The 15,193-nt window shown below is 39.6% G+C and overlaps 1 protein-coding gene across 1 annotated transcript in view; it reads left to right on the top strand.

The window, feature by feature from the left end:
• Positions 1-15,193, top strand: part of LOC115224239 (RNA polymerase-associated protein CTR9 homolog) — a 40,154-nt gene that overhangs the window by 11,637 nt on the left and 13,324 nt on the right. Inside the window, exons 5-17 of the mRNA XM_029795035.2 lie at positions 87-265; positions 2,365-2,560; positions 3,812-3,919; positions 5,007-5,126; positions 5,782-5,898; positions 6,966-7,055; positions 7,849-7,977; positions 8,990-9,173; positions 10,453-10,541; positions 10,846-11,031; positions 11,408-11,495; positions 13,810-13,958; positions 15,036-15,152. Coding sequence (XP_029650895.1) covers positions 87-265; positions 2,365-2,560; positions 3,812-3,919; positions 5,007-5,126; positions 5,782-5,898; positions 6,966-7,055; positions 7,849-7,977; positions 8,990-9,173; positions 10,453-10,541; positions 10,846-11,031; positions 11,408-11,495; positions 13,810-13,958; positions 15,036-15,152 — 1,752 coding nt within the window. The remainder of the gene's footprint in view (positions 1-86; positions 266-2,364; positions 2,561-3,811; positions 3,920-5,006; positions 5,127-5,781; positions 5,899-6,965; positions 7,056-7,848; positions 7,978-8,989; positions 9,174-10,452; positions 10,542-10,845; positions 11,032-11,407; positions 11,496-13,809; positions 13,959-15,035; positions 15,153-15,193) is intronic.

Here is a 15,193-nt window from a genome sequence, read left to right on the forward strand (position 1 = left end):
CCTCTAAACTTAGAAACAGTTGTCCTCATTTTCATCTTCATGTCAGTCCAAATGTAAACTGTTATTCTACTCATCTTCTTTTCTAGTCAAGCAACAACATTCCGTCTCTCCTCGGTAAAGGGTGTATTGCTTTCAACAAGAAAGACTACCGTGGAGCCCTTGCCTACTACAAAAAAGCCCTAAGAACCAACCCCAGTTGCCCCGCTTCTGTAAGACTTGGTATGGGACATTGCTTTGTAAAACTTGGCAAGCTTGAAAAGGCAAAGTAAGTCTAGTTTTTCTTTTCTTTGTTTTCATTTTTTATATTATATTATTCTTTTATGAGAGAATTTGACTTTGGGAAGGATCATTCAATTCAAATACTGTTGGGATTCATTCAGTTGAATATTTTCCTTTCTTACCTCAGCATGGCTATGTGGTTTAGAGGTTCTCTTCGCAACCACAAGGCTTAATGTTCAATCTCAATGCATAGCACCATAGCCAAGTCTCTTCCGCCCTATCCTCAGGCTTGTCGGAGTCTATTATGGGAGGAATTTGGTAGATAGAAACTGCTTGGAAACTTCTCATATTTGTTCAGGTGTTTTAGCACCTGGTACTTTGAGGGAGTCATCCCCACCATGCTCAACTGCAGCCTGTCAACAAATAAACAAATCACTTGCATTGAGTATGTGTGCTGAATAATGTTTACAACACTAGAACTGCTCCTAATTCATGTTTCAATATAATAATGATAATAATAATGGACTCTCCCTTCGTTAGATGACTTATGAGGGTTCAACAATTTCTTACCAAACAACCACAGATGATTTGTTTATAGTGATCAAATGTTTGTATAGACATATGCTCACTCCCTCCATCAGATCAACATTACCTGTTTCAATACATGTATATTATCTCTGTGTGTTGGTGACACATAAAAAGCACCCACTACACTCACGGAGTGGTTGGCGTTAGGAGGGGCATCCAGCTTTGAAACACTGCCACATCAGACTGGAGCCTGGCGCAACCACCTGGCATCCCAGACCCCGGTCAAACCGTCCAACCCATGCTAGCATGGAAAACGGACATTAAACGATGATGATGATGATATAATATATATATATCTGTGTATGTTTGTTTTTATATTAAGTTATAATAAAAACAATTTTACATTAAACTGAAGGATTACTCAATACTTTTTATAGAGGACGTGTTATTAGACATTTACAAAGAATATTGGTGACAGTGACTTTGAAGTTTTGGTCTGGGGTAGCAGGCTGAAACTTCAAAACCACTATTGCCACTATTCTTGTAAACATATAATATATATACACATACACACATATTCTTTTACTTGTTTCAGTCATTTGAATGTAGCCATGCTGGAGCACCACCTAGAAAGGTTTTAGTTAAACAAATCGACTCCAAAACTTAACATTTTTAAGCTATTGCCTATTCTTTTTATATAATGTAATAAATTCTAGACAGGAACAAGCTTTGAGATGCTTGCACATGAGGAAATTCACATTTGCCCAGTATAAATGAATAATAAACATTTAAATGATAAACTTGAATTGAAGATAGTTTGTTTCTAACTTAAGAATATTAAAGACTCGGTATTATAGTAGGGTTGCCACTGCAGTTGAAACATGTGTAGGTCTATGTAATATATATAAAAAGAATAGGCAATAGCTTAAAAATGTTAAGTTTTGGAGTCGATTTGTTTAACTAAAACCTTTCTAGGTGGTGCTCCAGCATGGCTGCAGTCAAATGACTGAAACAAGTAAAAGAATATGTGTGTATGTGTATATATATTATGTTTACATTAGATGTAAAAATTTGATAGGATTCTTCTAAACACAGGTCACGTTTTTTAGTTCTATAAGTTTCTGTCTATGGAGGTGCATGGCTTAGTGGTTAGGGTGTCAGCATCATGATCGTAAGATTGTGGTTTCAATTCCTGGACCGGGCAACGCATTGTGTTCTTGAGCTAAACACTTCATTTCCTGTTGCTCCAGTCCACTCAGCTGGCAAAAATGAGTAATGCTGCGATGGACTGGCGTCCTGTCCTGCTGGGGAGCCCATACACCATAGAAACCGGTAAACCAGGCCCATGAGTCTGGCTAGGCTTTAAAAGGGCGCATTTATTTATTTTTTATTTATATGTTTCTGTCTACCATAGCCACTCAAGGCTTTGGTCAGCATTGGGCTATATAGTACATGGTGGGACTGAACCCAGAACCAAATCCTCAGGAAAGCAAACTTCTTACCACACAGCCACACCTGAGCCTATAAAATGTGTTCTAAAAATTTCTAAATAAATAATTAATTCTATGGATTTTTTAAACAATTTTAGAAATCCTTGTTTCTATTTATTTATCTTAGGATGGCTTTTGAGCGTGCCCTTTTCCTCGACCCTCAGTGTGTCGGTGCCTTAGTTGGACTCGCTATCCTCAAAATGAATGCTAAAACTCAAGATTCAATTAAAACAGGAGTGCAGTTATTGTCAAAAGCTTACACAATTGACTCAACCAACCCAATGGTTTTAAACCATTTGGCTAACCATTTCTTTTATAAAAAGGTAAGTCACCTACCTGCTGTTTCTTTCCAAATACCCCAAATATCATTTGTTGTTGTTCTGCTTTGGCTCAACTCTAATCCAAGTGACATTCCAACTGTTACCATCTTGTCTTAGTTTTCGGGCATACCTTTTATCTTCTACTTGCCAACCCTTCTGCATCCTCTAAGGTGATGTTGAGCCTTTGAAGTTCTTCCCTAATCATATCCAGCCATCTGGTGCAAGGACTTTTTCAGCCCACAGCTGCTGCATCAAAGGAGAGTGAAGCTCTGGTAGGATGATTTAGCAGGAGATGGGAGACATGTCTGTACCAGTGCATGCGATGGAGAGCTATGAGGTGGGAGGCTGCAAACTGATACAAAAGATATTTGTCTTGACTTAGAGTACATCACACAATGTCTGCCCCCAGGTTTCAACTGACTGCGTGTGTGTATAAAGGAGAGGATTTAAAACCACCACAGCTATTGTACATTCATATAAATAAATGTAGTAGGTGCGTGTTTTTATTAAGCTTATTGTTTACATGGTAGCTTGACCTGTTAGAAATAGCAGCCAAATCTCTCTGAATTCACATTACTGTTTTAAAATAGAAAGGATATAAAAGGATGTATAATGTAGTTTTGGTTACACTGTCTGGAAAAAGAATGACAGATTGACCACAGCTGGAGCATCTTTGATCATAAGGTCTGCTGGATCAAAGCTGACCTGTGGTTAAAAAGCAACTGCAGGACTTCTTTCAGGAGATACAAGAAAATAGGTACTTTCTGTCTGTGACTTGATACGGTAAAAGGCTGCTCAGCACAGATCTCCAAGTATAAGACTAGGTAAAATTGGTTCATTGTCTCAGAGGCTGATGGTTTCATCTTGTTGAACATTTTGTTGGTTAAATAGCAGAAAGAACCAGCTTCTAACCCGAAGAACTGCCTGTGGATTAGGCAGCTAAAGCATACAAGATATGTACTACACCATACTCTACTAGACCAACTAGGTTCAGAGTAGGAAAATTCAGTAGGAAGACCAGGAAACCGGAACAGGAAGTAGAAATAAAAAATGGAGTGAACTAGATGTTAAAAGGAATTGCATAAGTTGGAGAAGATTTGTGAGGCATATGTTGATGGCCTTTGACTCACAAAACAGTAGGACTAGAGAGATCACATGTTGACGACCTATGTTTCATGGTGGGGTTGAAGAGCAAAGAACAAGATCCTTGATTGCATTGTGTGTATATTACTTTTCCATTGTTCTATTTTACAGGATTATCAGAAAGTGCAACATCTTGCATTACATGCCTTCCATAATACAGAGAATGAAGCAATGAGGGCAGAAAGCTGCTATCAGCTGGCAAGGGCTTTTCATGTCCAGGTAAGACATTTGTTACTGATACAGTAACACTAATGAGCTAAAAAAGTGATTGTTGCAGTGAATGAGATTGTATAGTACAGACTGAATGGGTAGGTGAATACAACAAACTAGTGGGATGAAGCAATGAGGGCAGAGAGTAGATAGTTTCCAAACTGTAATGTCTCACCATGGAAGACAGGAAACAAGCGGCATTGCTTGTTTGGTGGTGATGATTGTTTTCAATTATCACATAATATCAATACAAAGGTTATTGCACGCATGCACATGATATCAATACAATATCAATACTGCATGCACACACACATACATTATGTAGTAATACTTCAACAATTAGAAAAGCACTCGATCAGCTAAGAGAGTTAAGATAATCTTAAATTAAAAACCACAAATTTTGCAAATAGCTACTCGGGGTTTCCTGGTCAAAATAATTTATTCCACTGCTTTCAACTTGATAAATGGCAGAATAAAATATTTCGTCCAGGAAACCCTGGATAGCTATTTGCAACACTTGTGGTTTTTAATTTAAGATTACACACACAAACACACACGCAGAGGCTTCTTCCAGTTTATGTCTACCAAATTCACTCACAGGACTTTGGCTATAGTTAATGACAAGATGTTGTGAAGGTACGTGGCTTAGTGGTAGTAAAGAAATAGGTACTTAAATTATCGACCCCAAAAGGATGAAAGGAAAATCGACCTTGGCTGAATTTGAACTCAGAACATAGTCAAACGAAATACCACAAAGCATTTTGCTCAGCGTGCTAACTTTTCTGCCAGCTCACCGCCTTAGAATACATATATAATGCCACACATTTTGGAGAGAAGATCATATCATCATTTCCTTAAAACAAACTATAATTTTAACAGTAACCCCTTCCCCGACACATTGTTTCCTCCTTCTTCAGTCAGACATGATACATAATCATTTGATTATAAAAAACCTCCTTACATGAAGCACAGCCAAATTTTCACAATTTCATAAACACACACACACACCTTGTTCCTCCTATTCAAAAAACATAAGAGACACTAATTTTGGCTGTGTCAGCCCTCATCATCCATGTGTTATTCGTTGTTATTTTAGGGTGACTATGACCAAGCTTTCCAGTATTACTATCAGTCAACCCAGTTTGCACCCACCAGCTTTGTACTTCCATTCTTTGGCCTGGGGCAGATGTACATCTACCGTGGTGACAATGAAAATGTAAGTACATATGTCCAGCTGTCTGTGAATTGGAGGCTTTTGTTTTTTTTTGTTTTTTTTTATATTTTAAAATTTTATTTTGGTTTATTTTTATTTTTGCTTTTAATCTCTATATCTATAAATGGCAAAATGTCTGTGTGTCCTTTATACAAATCCACAGTTTTTCACGTAAAAGGCTCGCATTTTCTATGGGCTTTCAAAACTGTCTGAGGGTGGCCGTGAAGATCTTTTCATTTCCCCAGTCACTCCAGAAAGCCATTAAAAAAATCGATAAACCACTTGAGTTATTTTGCGGCCAAATTCGAGTTTTTCGCTTTCTTCTGCCTCCTTTTTTGCCTGACTAATGGCATGTGCACAGTCCCGCTAATTTTCCATGATTATGCCGTTCCAGGTGTGAAAACTGAAGTCCAGTGAATATTAATTACTCTCTTAAAAAGCTCCAACAACAAAACTGGCCAGGCTGAAATGTGATAAGAAACTTAGATCTTGATTTAGTGAGAAATTTTTACTGCGACCTGGCAACGAACAACAAGGACTAGCACTAGACCTGGCAACGCCGGGTCATAGTGCTAGTGTTTTCTTTATTTTTTTGTTGACTCATCAGTTGATCTTTGGTTCCAGGTCAATCATTGTATTGAATTTTTATTCTTTCTAGGCCGCCCTGTGTTTTGAGAAAGTCTTAAAAGCTCAACCTGGAAATTATGAAACTATGAAAATTTTAGGCTCTCTTTATGCCAATTCCGAAGATGTTGCAAAGAGAGATACCGCCAAAGTAAGTAACCAATTCTGATTCCCATAGTAACCTATATAGTTAATGTTTTATTTTTTACCCACCAATTTACCTGAGTAGATATTTACAGGAGATTTTTAAAAAAATTTTTAAGCGTTCAATCTCTTACTATCTTACTGCTTTCAGTCATTGGATTGTGGTCATGCTAGCAAACTACTTGCCTTTAAGGGTTTTATGAACTGTATTGACTACTGTCCTTAATCTGATACTCACCATGTCAAATGGTTGTTTAAATTGCTTCACTTTAGGAATTTGTCTTCCCTTAAGGTGTAAATGCTTCAAGCAATATGCACCATTTTATACATAGACATGTTTATGGTGATATTTCCCCATATTTCATGGGGACATGTTTTCATGGAAGATTGGAAACAAAGTACATCACTTGTTATGACATTGATGCTCATTTACAATGATCATGCAATGTTGAGACACTAACACACACATATTAACAGGCTTCTTTCAGTTTCCCATGCTACTGCTATATCTAAAACACTGGTGCTGCTGCAATATAAAAAGCACCCAGTACCCTCTGTAAAAGGCTGGCCTTGGGCTATAGAAACATTGCCAAAACAGACAGTTGCATCCTGGTGCAACTCTCTGGCTTGCCAGCTCCTGTCAAACCATTCAACACATGCCAGCATAGAAAACAGACATTAGATTATGATGATAACAACAACATTCTACCAAATCTTTTAAATCTACTCTCAAGGCTATTGTAGAAGACATTTGCTCAAGTGATATTTACATGGTCCCTCAGCCTGCTAAAAATAGCAACTAGATCTTCAAACTTCTTACCACACAGCCATGCCAGCAGTCTCTCGCAAGAGATAGACCTTAATACCACAATCTATATACTACATTCTTCTCTGAATGTTGTTTCACCCACTTCTCAGTTATATTTTCACTTGATCACCAGAATTTATTGAACAAGTACAATGACTCCAGCTTGGCCTGTTATGTTCTGACTTTGTGTTTGTTGTGAGAATGGAGCAAGGGGGATCTTGATTTTTTTTTTTTTTTTGTCTAATGTTTCCATTGATATATTGCAGCAACACCTCCGCAAGGTCACAGAACAGTTCCCGGAGGATGTTGAGGCCTGGATTGAATTAGCTCAGATTCTGGAACAAACTGATGTCTTGGTAAGTAAAGTATTGGAAGAAGAAGAGGAGGAGGAGGAAACTTGTGCTGTGTGATTGTAGGTGGGAGGAGTTGTGATTAACCTTGTGTTGGAAGAAGAGGAGGAGGAGGAAACTTGTGCTGTGTGATTGTAGGTGGGAGGAGTTGTGATTGAACCTTGTGTTGGAAGAAGAGGAGTGATATGTTGCAGGAAGAGGAAATTTGTGCTGTGTGATTGTAGGTGGGAGAAGTTAATGTTTTAGAGGAGGAGTTGTGATTGAACCTTGTGCTGGAAGAAGAGGAGTGATATGTTGCAGGAAGAGGAGACTTGTGCTGTGTGATTGTAGGTGGGAGGAGTTAATGTTTTAGAGGAGGAGTTGTGATTAACCTTGTGTTGGAAGAAGAGGAGTGATGTGTTGGAGGGAGAGGAGACTTGTGAGGGAACCTTGTGCTGGGAGGAGATGTGATGTCACCTTGTATTAGGGAGAGGAGACTGTGAGAGAACCTTGTGCTGTGTGACTGTTGGCAGAAGGAGTGCTGCACAGGAGCCAGTCCAGCAGCCCTGGCAACGACCTCGCTCGAATGTTTTTTTACGTACCACCAACACAAGTGCCAGTAAGGCGACGCAGGTAACAGTCACGCTCGAATGGTGTTTTTTTTTACGTCCCACCAGCGCGGAGGCCAGCTTCTTGCTCTGGCAACAATTTGCTATTTCTAATAGATCAAGTACCCATGGAGAGGCTCCCTTGTTATCTCATAGGAAATTGATTCCCTTCAAGTATAGAATGCCTCATTTTATGCTTTTCTTATTTACAGGGTGCCCTTTCGGCATATGGCACTGCCACCAGAATTCTGAAAGATAAAGTTCAAGCTGATGTGCCACCCGAGATTCTTAACAATGTGGCTGCCTTACATTTTAGAATTGGCAATTTCATGGAATCCAAGGTTTGTGTTTTATGTAATTTTCCTTCTCGTTGCTATTTTGTAAATTCACATTAAGTAAGGTGCACACAATGCTATTTTGAACTAACACCACTTCCATCACTAATAACGAACTTTTTACCAAGCCTGCCAGCTATTTGTGAATCGTGTTCTGTTAATCACTGTTTTTCTATATCGTTAGAGGCTAAATTTGTCTAAGCATATGGTTGCTAAGTCGATACATGCTGATGATGATGCACAAAGACGCAGAAATCCAGATTCAACAATTCCACTGCCACTTCTAGATGCTTTCCATCTACTGCTGGAAAACTGCTGTGTTTTTTAGCAATATACACCTATAAGAGATGGTGTCTCAAGACAAATATTGCAGTTTTGTGGCTTTCTACGGTGTATCCACATTGAGTAATATATACAGAATGCTGGGGATTTTTTTATTATTTTTAATTTGACTTCATACATTTTGTAAACAATAACTGTGTTGGTTGTAGATTTCTTAGTTGAACAGGAATAGCAACTGGTTAACTGCATTTCCAGTAACAAGGGAATGTCTGCAACTCACATGGAAGAATTAGCACATGGTATTTTTATTCAGGCCACTCATTTATTGGTATTTTTGTCTCACCAGTGTGTAGATTTTTCACTAGTGGGGTGCCCCAGCATGGCCACAGACTAATGACTGACACAAATAAAAGACATACACACACATCTTTGTGGGTATGTGTGTGTATATGGTTGGGCTTCTGCACAGTTACCGTCTACCAAAATCCACTCCCAAGCTTATAGTGGAAGTCATTTACCTAAGATGGTGCAGAGAACCACATGGTTGGAAAATGGACTTAAACCACACATCCATGTCTGTACCTGAATTCATTTACCCAAGGTGCCGTGCAATGGGATTGAACACAAAGCAACATTGAGTCCCCCCGGAAAAAAAAAGCACATGCACACACACACACACATTCCGAAACGTGACGTTTATGTAGTTTAGTGCAGCTGATTGTTTGATGTCTTTCAGAAATATTATGAAGCTTCACTTGAACGCTCCCGACATGAAGCACAGCACGATGAGACATACTACAGTGCAATCTCAGTAACCACAACCTACAACTTGGCGCGACTCTATGAAGCAACCCATGAGTATGATAAAGCAGAGAAACTGTACAAGAATATTCTGAGAGAGCATCCTAACTATGTCGATTGTAAGCTATTTCTTTTCACCTCTCACTCAATTTTATCGTGATTTTTTTTTTTTTACCCGGTGCGCTTGAACGAAAGCGAGATATTGTAGTCGCTCGTCTTTGTCTGTTTATCTGCAAAACTAGCAGTATCGCCCGGCGTTGCTCGGGTTTGTAAGGGAAATAACGATATAAGCATTTTTAGAGAGTTACTTCCCTTATATAAACCGAGCAAAAAATGCATTAAAAAAAACGAAAAAATGATGATAAATTTTTTCTTAAATCATAGACTCATCGTAGACGCGCGCTAATACCCAGAAGGGCTCGATATGAATCACGACTATAAGATACCGGCTTTTGGTTAAACTGCACCGCAAAATCTGGGAGTAGTTAGGAATCTAAATCGGAGGAGACAGACTCTCACACAACTTCAGTTTTATATATAAAGATTACTAGAAAACGGCAGAAGGGATTTTCGCCAAATTTAACAGAAATAGTGATTGGGTGGGTGGCTCGAACTCATTAAATTTTGATTATTATCTTCAAAACTGGTGGACGAGTGAATCAAAAAATTTTTTTTCTGTGTTACATATGCATAAACGATAGCAGGGGAAATAACTCGATGAAATATGAATTCGTCTAAGAATATATTTATCAAATTAAATTTTATTTAATCTTTGTATCACTAATATCAATGAAAACAAATCTGTATTCTTGTACTAATTATCATCATCATTGAACATCTGTTTTCTATGCAGGCATGGGTTGGATGGTTTAACAGTGGTTGGCTAGACAGAAGTCTGCACCAGGCTTCACTGTCAGTTTTGGCATGGTTTTTATACACACACACACACACACACATATACACAACGTATACATCATCATCATCATTTAACGTCCGTTTTCCATGCTAGCATGGGTTGGACGGTTCAACTGGGGTCTGGGAAGCCAGAAGGCTGCGCCAGGCCCAGTCTGATCTGGCAATGTTTCTACGGCTCGATGCCCTTCCTAACGCCAACCAATCTGTGAGTGTAGTGGGTGCTTTGTACGTGCCACCTGCACAGGTGCCAGACGAGGCTGTCAAACGGCCACGATCGGATGGTGCTTTTTACGTGCCACCGGCACGGGGGCCAGATGAGGCTATGGAAACTATACAGTTAACACTTAAATTGCTGGAAGCATTGCTTCACAGAAGCTTATTTGGAATGTGGGTGAGGGGTACAATGGAATTAACAGAAATATATGAATATAAAGCTAATCTAACAAAGCAGTTTTCAGGTGAGCACTCTACTTTATTCTTCAGGTTACCTGAGATTAGGTTGCATGGCACGAGATCGGGGACAAATCTATGAAGCGTCTGATTGGTTCAAAGAAGCCCTACAGATAAACCAGGTGAGGTCACTGAAACTCATTCTATTAATTTGCTGTTCTTTAAGAATTGTGTACAATTATAGGTGCAGGAGTGGCTGTGTGGTAAGTAGCTTGCTTACCAACCACATGATTCCGGGTTCAGTCTCACTGCGTGACACCTTGGACAAGTGTCTTCTACTGTAGCCTTGTGAGTGGATTTGGTAGATAGAAACTGAAAGAAGCTCATCGTATATGTATGTATATATCTATGTGTGTGTGTGTGTGTCTATTTCAAACATTCACTAGACATTATTTTAAATTTTGGTAAATTTCTATTTTTGTGTAGGATCATCCAGATGCCTGGTCTTTAATTGGAAACCTTCATTTAGCCAAACAAGAGTGGGGCCCTGGGCAGAAGAAGTTTGAACGAATTATCCAGAGACCTAATACCAAAGATGACTCTTATTCCCTTATTGCTCTTGGCAATGTCTGGCTACAAACTCTTCATCAGCCAATCAGAGACAAAGACAAGGTTAGAGCTTTATATCCGATTGATTCATTATCATTGTCACTTATAGACGAGGGGTGTTGAAAAGCTCCTGGTTTTAAGGGTATTGTAAAAGGCCTGGTTGGAGGCCCAACCTTCAGAGATCTTTTACCGGGCTTAGAAAAACTGAAGGACTGCTGCAATGAGTGTGTGAATCTGAGAGGGGAATGTGTTGAGTTGTTGAGGAGAGAGACTCATCAGGGACAAATTGTGTGCAGGTAAGTTCACGAGAGAAGAGAAAGAAGAGCGGAAAATAAAAGGGAGAGGAATGCAGTGAATGGGGAACTCAGATGGAGGGTGTTAGGAAGAAATGTTTTTTTTTTACCTAAAGAATGAAAACAAATTATTTTAATAATTGCAGGAGAAACGACATCAAGACCGAGCTTTGGCTATGTACAAACAGGTACTAAGAAATGATGCACGCAACATTTGGGCTTCAAATGGGATTGGTAAGTTGTTGTCATTGTCAAGTAGCACTGTTTAGCTTTGTTTTAAGATTACGGCTGTGTAGATTTGAAACAGTCATGAACAAATCGCAGTCTGTAGGACTCTCTGAATGGCATGCCTAACAAAAAGTTACCTTGAATTTTTTTTTGTAGTGCAGCTTACCTGATGATGAGCTGTGTCTAATGTAGCCTGCTTGATAATGAGCCATGTCTCCTGTGGCCCACCTGACAGTGACCTATGTCTCATGTGGCCTGCTTCCCATAAATGGTTGTCCGTACCTGATCTAAAACATCCAATATATTGTTTTTTGATTTCCCAAGTCAAACACTAACATACTGGATCTCTATGATTTCCAGGCATTCTAGCCATGACCATCTCGTCTTTGCTTTGCAGATCGGACATGATCTTAGTTAATGTATCTTTCTTTGTTTATGATAATAAGGTATGATTTTGACCACCATTGTTTGCTGGTCAAACTTGTTGGTCTGAGTGGTGACTCACACAATTGACACATGTCACCAATCATCTTCATTTTTTTGTTATCTCATCTGTAAGACTAGATCTCATCAGAATTTGTTGGATATTCCTCCCCTTCAAGTGTCTTTTGACCAAAACATTTATACCTAGCTTTTATTGTTCACACGACTGCGAAGACCCGACAAACGAAGTGAATTCGTGGCCCGCAGGATAGCTTGCTGTGCTAACCTTGGATCGTAGAGTGACCCGTTGTGCTTGAGGAGACCTATTGAGTCAAGTACGTCAACATCAAAATAAAAATCAAATGGAAATTGTAGTTATGATACCCGTACCGGTGGCACGTAAAAAGCACCATCCAAACGTGGCTGATGCCAGCACCGCCTGACTGATGTCCGTGTCGGTGACACATAAAAGGCACCAACTGATCATAGCCGTTTGCCAGCCTCCTCTGGCCCCTGTGCCGGTGGCACGTAAAAAGCACCATCCGATCGTGGCCGTTTGCCAGCCTCGTCTGGCACGTAAAAAGCACCCACTACAATCACAGAGTGGTTGGCATTAGGAAGGGCATCCAGCCGTAGAAACACTGCCAGATCAGACTGGGGCCTGGCGCAGCCTCCTGGCTTCCCAGACCCCGGTCAAACCATCCAACCCATGCTAGCATGGAAAATGGATGTTAAACGATGATGATGGTGATGATGATCTCTCGTGTGTATTGACTGCTTTAATTAGCAGCAAGTCTCTAACTTCATTTGCATTCCACTTCTTCTAACTGATCAGCGTCCATTCCAGTTGGGCAACTTGTCCAGGCCAGTTGCTGAAATATTTCATCTGTGCATGCCACAACTACAGATGATAGCCATAGTTTGCTAACTGAACTGGTTGATCCTGGCTGTTGACAATTTGTTGACTGTTCATCTTCTCAGCATCTTGTGATATTACCCATTGACTCAATCTACCAAAATAGTTCACATCCCAAAGTACTGCATGTTGTGATTTCAATGTATCCTGGCTTAAGTAGTTACTAAGTGCTAGGCCTTGCCAAGGGGCCAGCAGTGATTCACTCTGAAGCTGTTTATTCCTATATTCGTGCTGGTGCCGCATAAAAAGCACCCAGTACATTCTGTAAAGTGGTTGGTGTTAGGAACCTATTTCTTTACTACCCGCAAGGAGTTAAACACAGAAGACAGACAAAGGGATTAAGTCGATTACATCGACCCCAGTGTGTAACTGGAACTTAATTTATCGACCCCGAAAGGATGAAAGGCAAAGTCGACCTCGGCGGAATTCGAACTCAGAACGTAACGGCAGACGAAATACCTATTTCTTTACTATCCACAAGGGGCTAAACACAGAGAGGACAAACAAGGACAGACAAACGGATTAAGTTGATTATATCGACCCCAGTGCGTAACTGGTACTTAATTTATCGACCCCGAAAGGATGAAAGGTAAAGTCGACCTCGGCGAATTTGAACTCAGAACGTAACGGCAGACGAAATACCGCTAAGCATGTCACCCGGCGTGCTAACGTTTCTGCCAGCTCGCAGCCTGAGGTCTACTGGTATACTGAGAGTCTACCAGAGTTTACTTGTATACTGAATTAGAATGGACTGTGGTGTTAGGAACCAGCACTAGAAACCATGCCAGAAGGGACATATTTCTCTCCAGCCTCTGCAGATCTTCAGAATTAAACAGACTGTATTTCACTTTGCAGTCTACTATTTTCATTTTGATTTCCATATTCTGTCATCTGTTATTCATTTTAGCCTTGTCAATGTTCAACTGTGTTATTGTTGTTTTTTTTATGTCAGTAAAGTTAAATAATTTTTGTTGTTGCCAGGTTGTGTTCTTGCCCACAAAGGCTGTATCAACGAAGCCAGAGATATATTTGCTCAAGTCCGTGAGGCGACTGCTGATTTTTGTGATGTCTGGCTTAATATTGCCCACATTTATGTGGAACAGAAACAGTATGTAGCTGCAGTACAAATGGTCAGTTCTCATTAAACAACTTCTTTTTTTTTTATGTATTTTATGTTTTTTGTGAAAGTAACCTGGCACATCCATCCCAGACCACATAGTTTAGAGTATTTAATCTCATCCTCATCACATTGGAGAGGATATGTTACTAGCTGTTATGGAATAATGGCTGGAAATGATTCTATTCTGTGAAGCTAAAAGTGGAAGGCATTTGCACAATTCTTATTATTCTCCTTGGTAGCCTCTCAGGTCCAAGAAAGATGCTTCTACAATATGTTGTTGAACAACCTGCACAGATGATTTAGTGATCAAATGTAGACATCATTGATTGGTTGAAATTGCCAAAATGCAAGAAATTAAACAACAAATAGCTTACAAACTACAGAATTTTCTCCCGAAAGCCAAGAGAAAAAGATGTTTTATGTAACACATTCTATCAGTATACGAAGTTTAAAAGTGTTTAGTTACAAAGAAATTATTTTAAAAAATCTGCCGGTCAAAGCGAAAAGATCCAGAGAAACTATATGTGTGTGTGTGTATGTGTGGAGGCGCATGACTTAGTGGTTAGGATGTCAGCATCGTGATCGTAAGATTGTGGTTTCGATTTCTGGACCGGGCGACGCGTTGTGTTTTTGAGCAAAACACTTCATTTCACGTTGCTCCAGTCCACTCAGCTGGCAAAAACGAGTAACGCTGCGATGGACTGGCGTCCTGTCCAGCTGGGGAACACATATGCCATTGAAACCGGTAAACCAGGCCCATGAGCCTGGCTAGGCTTTAAAAGGGCGCGTTTGTTTATTATATATATGTATATATATATTGAGATTAAAATATGTTAGGATTGAAGTCAGAGCAATAAGGAAAGCTCTTAGTGAACATTACTACTGTCACTACTTTGTGGTGTGCATTGTTCTGTTAATCAATTGCAAAGATTCCTTATTCTGTTTTATACCACAATTTCTCTCTCTATTCTTTATCCCATTTTCCTTTTCTTCCTTTATTCCTCTCTATATTTCTCTCAACAACCATGTATATGTATCTATCTATATATATATATATGTTTTATATTTCATATGTCATCATCTTCAGTACGAGAACTGTTTACGTAAGTTCTTCAAATACCACAATACAGAAGTGCTCCTGTATCTAGCCAGGGCTTACTTCAAGTGTAGCAAGCTGAAAGAGTGTAAACAACTGCTGCTGAAGGTAAGTCTTCATTCTCTCTCTCTCTCTCTCTCTCTCTAGAT

Source organism: Octopus sinensis, linkage group LG25 (assembly GCF_006345805.1).
Source record: "Octopus sinensis linkage group LG25, ASM634580v1, whole genome shotgun sequence".
In the NCBI taxonomy this organism is placed as follows: Eukaryota; Metazoa; Mollusca; class Cephalopoda; order Octopoda; family Octopodidae; genus Octopus; species Octopus sinensis.